At 34.6% G+C, this 4,595-nt stretch overlaps 1 protein-coding gene across 1 annotated transcript; it reads right to left on the minus strand.

Annotated features, from left to right (window-relative positions):
* Positions 1-1,739: 1,739 nt before the first annotated feature.
* Positions 1,740-4,477, minus strand: LOC105621523 (mediator of RNA polymerase II transcription subunit 15-like). The gene is made up of 3 exons (XM_012202995.1): positions 4,466-4,477; positions 3,340-3,385; positions 1,740-2,907 (listed from the first exon to the last, which is right to left on the minus strand). The coding sequence occupies exons 1-3, from the start codon at positions 4,475-4,477 to the stop codon at positions 2,432-2,434; spliced, it is 534 nt and encodes a 177-aa protein (XP_012058385.1). The 3' UTR covers positions 1,740-2,431.
* Positions 4,478-4,595: the final 118 nt, after the last annotated feature.

The raw sequence follows: 4,595 nt of genomic DNA on the forward strand, positions 1-4,595 counted from the left end.
ATATATATATATATATATATATATATATATATATATATATATATATACGTCACATACATACAGTCATAAACAATGCAATATTACATATTATAATAACATTTATATAGTTTGTATAAAATTGCTTAATAGCTACTATAGTTAAGCGTTAAAATAAAAATATAATATATGATTACATATTTTTACTTTAACTATAATCAAGAAAAGAAAATTGTCAAAAATAAAGTTGCGCTAAAAATAGATTAGTACAAACATACATTATCTTTACAATATAAAATTATACAAAGAGAAAACTCGATATTTTCTTTATTCTTTACATAACAAATGTTTTGAGAGAATATTTCTCAAATCATTGAACGCGACTCTTGTGTTTGTGTATTGCTTCGCCAATAAATCTCTTAATGGACGCATTCCACGTGCACGTAAGTACACGTGGTATCACAGTCTAACCGCTCATCACCCCTTTTGGATGCGGCTTGGGTTTTTGGCTTGCTATAACTCCGATAATTATGTTACCAATGCGTCGAAGGACAAAGAGCTCTCGAGCAATGGAACGGTGGATAGCCTGCTCGCTCGCGAGAGCCAGAAGAGACATGGTTGCTTGGTAGCCCAGCTGCCGGTAATCCTCCCTTTGTAATTTGCCTCTATGACCCCCCCCCCCTCTGCTTTTTCAGTGGCGTCGATTTTTTCCCTGGACCTTTCCCCGCGCGTTTTCCAACAATCTTCTAATGATTCCAACAATCATCGTTGTATCACTTTTATTATAAAAATCTAATCCATCATAATTTATATTAAATATATAAATGCAACTGTATTAATAAACGACTAAGTACATAGTGATATAAGATAGATTATAAAATTAAATTATATAAAATCTATTATGTAAGTAAATCATAGATTATATGTAGAACATAATATTCAAGATACAGTTATTCAAAATAATTATCACAGACTTTCTATGATGGCTAGAATAAAGAATAAATTATTCTTGAATACGTTTAGAAATAAAGCTATTAAAATTTTTCTCACTATACAGAAACAAATTCTACTTATAAGGCCTAAAGCAGTGACTGTTCCGTTCGCAAATGCCTAAATAGTCTACGCCAATGACAAGCGGTTGATGTCACCGTGGCTGTGCCCTCCGGATAATAGAGTCCGCGACTTTAATGGACTCGCTAATCCTCTTCCCTGTTTGTCGGCGAGGGGGCACCCATTCACGAGATGCACGGAGGTAAGAATCGTGAAGGGATAGGGCGGGATGGTGTGACTGCGGTACGTGCGCCTCTCTGGGGTGCGTGAAGTGAAGACTGCATTCGTTCATACGGGCCACCGTCATGACGGGAAGGGGGTGACGCACAAGGGGGTGATTTCTCTGGCCTGTCCTGCCGGAGTGACGACTGACGTGCAGATACGCCCCTTGTGCGGAACCATCGGTGCGATGATACCCTCGGATTTCTCGGCTGAGCTGTGCTATGCGTTATGAGTATGTATGAAAACGAGTGTTCTCTAATTGCATTTGTCGAGAAATATGTTTTCGATTAATATTCATGTATTGGAACAAATGCAGTTTGAAGAAATGCGATGGTTGTCTCGATGTTTGAAAGTGGCCGGTAGATCTGAAAGGGACGATTAAGGGGTGCATAATTAAACGACAAACATACGTCTCAAAGTTGACATAAACGATGACAGTGTAATCTTAAAATCTTAAAAGCAACGGTTTGATATAAAACGATTTGTATGATTTTTAGCTCGAGAAACTCGAGTAAAATTTATTTATACAAATGTTCTTCCTATAAATTTCGTACAATACATGTTCTCAATGTATGATTTATATAAATCGATATGAAAATTTGAATGAGATTGTGAAATGAATGAAATGATATGATGTGTGAGAGAGAGGAATGAAGTGGAATTAAATGAATGTCAAAATATGAAATAAATCAAAAAATGAATGACAAATTATAAAAAATAATTTTTAGCAAAAATTAATTTTTCTTTTTGTAACTATTAAAATAAAAATAACAACTTAAAACTTAATTTTTTTCAATTTATTCGTTTCAATTTATTTGAAAAAATTGACATAAAGATATATTTATATAATAAAATATCTCTGAACTCTTTGAAGTGGAATCTCACTTTAAAAAGTAAAAGTTGAACCAATTTTGAAGAAAAAAGTGGTTCAATTTTCAATCTTCAAGAATGAGATTTTATTCTTCAGTATGATATTCATTCTAAAGTTTTAGAAAGTACGAAAAGGAATAAACAGCTGTTTTTAAATTTCAGCGAGAATCACGAATAGATTATCAATTCATCATTAGTAAAATCTGAGGAATACAATAGATGAAACGAAATGTGAGGATGAATGATTGATGTTCTTACAAAAAGGGAACGGCGTCTTATAGATATCGTCATCCCGATGCCCTAATTAGGCAGATTATCCTTGTTGTCCTTTCGGAATCGCATTAGGTAGGTTTTGTTGGATCTGCACGAGCTGTTGAAGCTGCGGCGGCAGATTGTTAGAATACTGATAATTAGGCTGGGCGACTTGCTGCTGCGATAGAGGTTGCGGTGCATAATTGGTACGATATTGTGAATTATATTGTTGTGGAGGAGTTGCGGCGCCGGACGGCGGACTGTATTGAGCTGGTCTTACGGGAATCTGCTTATAGGTTGGCTGCTGAGGCGCCTGACCTATTTGTACGTTCGGTCGATACTGAGACAGCTGGTTTTGTTGCAAGTACTGAGGCTCAATGGGCGTTGAAGGCGCGAGATTTGGCACCGGTTGCGGTGGAAGATGAACGATCGGATCGCGATACTGCTGCGCGGCCAATATCTGCTTGATCGCTGCCGGTGCTTGATTGTAAGCTCGGTAATTGGGATTCTGTGCTTGTCTGCGTTCGCGAATATGGCCTGTAAAGTTCCACAATTACGTAAACATAATTATAAGCGATTGTAGTTGTGAAGAATTGACCAGTCACAGTCGAATTTAAGTCGAATATTCGACTGTAATTCTTACAACTATAATTATTTACAATTACGTTTATGCAATAGAATAGGCATGCCCGTGTCGTATTATGCATTGGACTGAGGATTGCGAATTGAGAATTAGAATTCCAAACCAATTAGAACGAAACAGATTGAAACTACTACTGATTGGTCACAGACACAGATTCTAAATTATCCTGAATTCGCAATCCTCAATCTCCAATGCGTAGTGTAACACGGTTATAAGACAATTGAGAATAAATGCAAATTGTTGTCGATGAGAAAATTGATTTTTATTTAACGATAAAAAGAATAGAAGATCGAAAAATTAAAGCATTCACTAAATTTATTACTCACTGTGGAATTCCCTTCCCAGCACGGGTGCCACGACAAGGATTAAAAACTGAAAGGCAATAATGTATAAATGCTTTTTGTATCAAAAAAATTTCAAAACCTAGATATTCTTTACGTAAATGTTAATAAAAGTCGGAAGAATATATGCGATTTTGTATATTCCAATATAAAAGAAATATTTTATATTAAAATGCTAAAAAAATCTTTATTTGCAAGATATAAATAGGATTTCCTAGAGAGCTGACATTGATTATTCATATATAGGTATTAGCGCCATTTGCATCACGAGAAATAATTAATTATTCAGATATGTAATCTAAATTACAATTAATAAATTCAACTAGCGCGACATACTTATTCAATGAAACTTGAGTTTATAGGAAGAAATAAAATACGTTTAAATAAAAGTTAAATAAAAGACATTTTCGAAGCGTGACGATTGCGTGCAAAATAATTCGCGGTGATTATATTATATTATATAACGATTTTTTAATTAGAAAATAAAGACGCTATTAATTTTGTAATAACTTTTTGTAATAACTTTTTATAATGTTATGATAACAGTCTTTATAATTTTTATCGTCAATAAAATATAACACTTTGACTGTCTTTAAATGGAATAAAATTTATATAATATAATAAAAATATAGAATTATATAACATAATTGAATTTGTGATAAATGAATATTTTAGGATGAATGAAATGTTAAAAAATAAATAAAAAGAATTACAAATTTATAATCGAATTTCTTGTTTCGATTTATTTTTACATCTTCAATAATTTAATATACTGAACATCGATGCTTCCGCGAGAAAAGGAAAAGAGAAAACGTTAAAGGTTCGTTCAGGTTTTATCAATTTTTTTTATACTCGAAAGTGGAGATAACACTTGACTTCCAATAAATGATAAAGTTTTGCTTATATCTTCTCTTTTTTTCTCCTTTGATTACATAGACTTAGTAATAAAACTGCAATGAAATTTTATCGATCAACGCAAGATTGGAAAGCAAGAAAGCGAGCACTCGGATATCGGCTGCTCTATGGAGCGGTTTTAATCGCACTTTCTTCTTGCGTGCATCGCACCGCGGAACTTCACGAAGCTTTTAAGATCATGATCGCGTAGACTTACGAGGAATCTCATGATTGCTGAACGACGATATCCGAAGGGCAGCGGGACGAAACTGGCGGCCACGTCGGAACGCACTTCTATATGGGGCCCAGTCGTCACGGATCGAGCCGTACCGTCGGCCACCACCAAC

Source organism: Atta cephalotes (assembly GCF_000143395.1).
Source record: "Atta cephalotes unplaced genomic scaffold scaffold00034, whole genome shotgun sequence".
Taxonomy (NCBI): domain Eukaryota; kingdom Metazoa; phylum Arthropoda; class Insecta; order Hymenoptera; family Formicidae; genus Atta; species Atta cephalotes.

Excerpts from the sequence above, each read along its gene's own strand:
- LOC105621523 (XM_012202995.1), bottom strand. Across the intron at positions 2,908-3,339 it reads GCTGGGAAGGGAATTCCACA|GCCATATTCGCGAACGCAGA; the intron begins GTGAGTAATAAA and ends GGAACTTTACAG.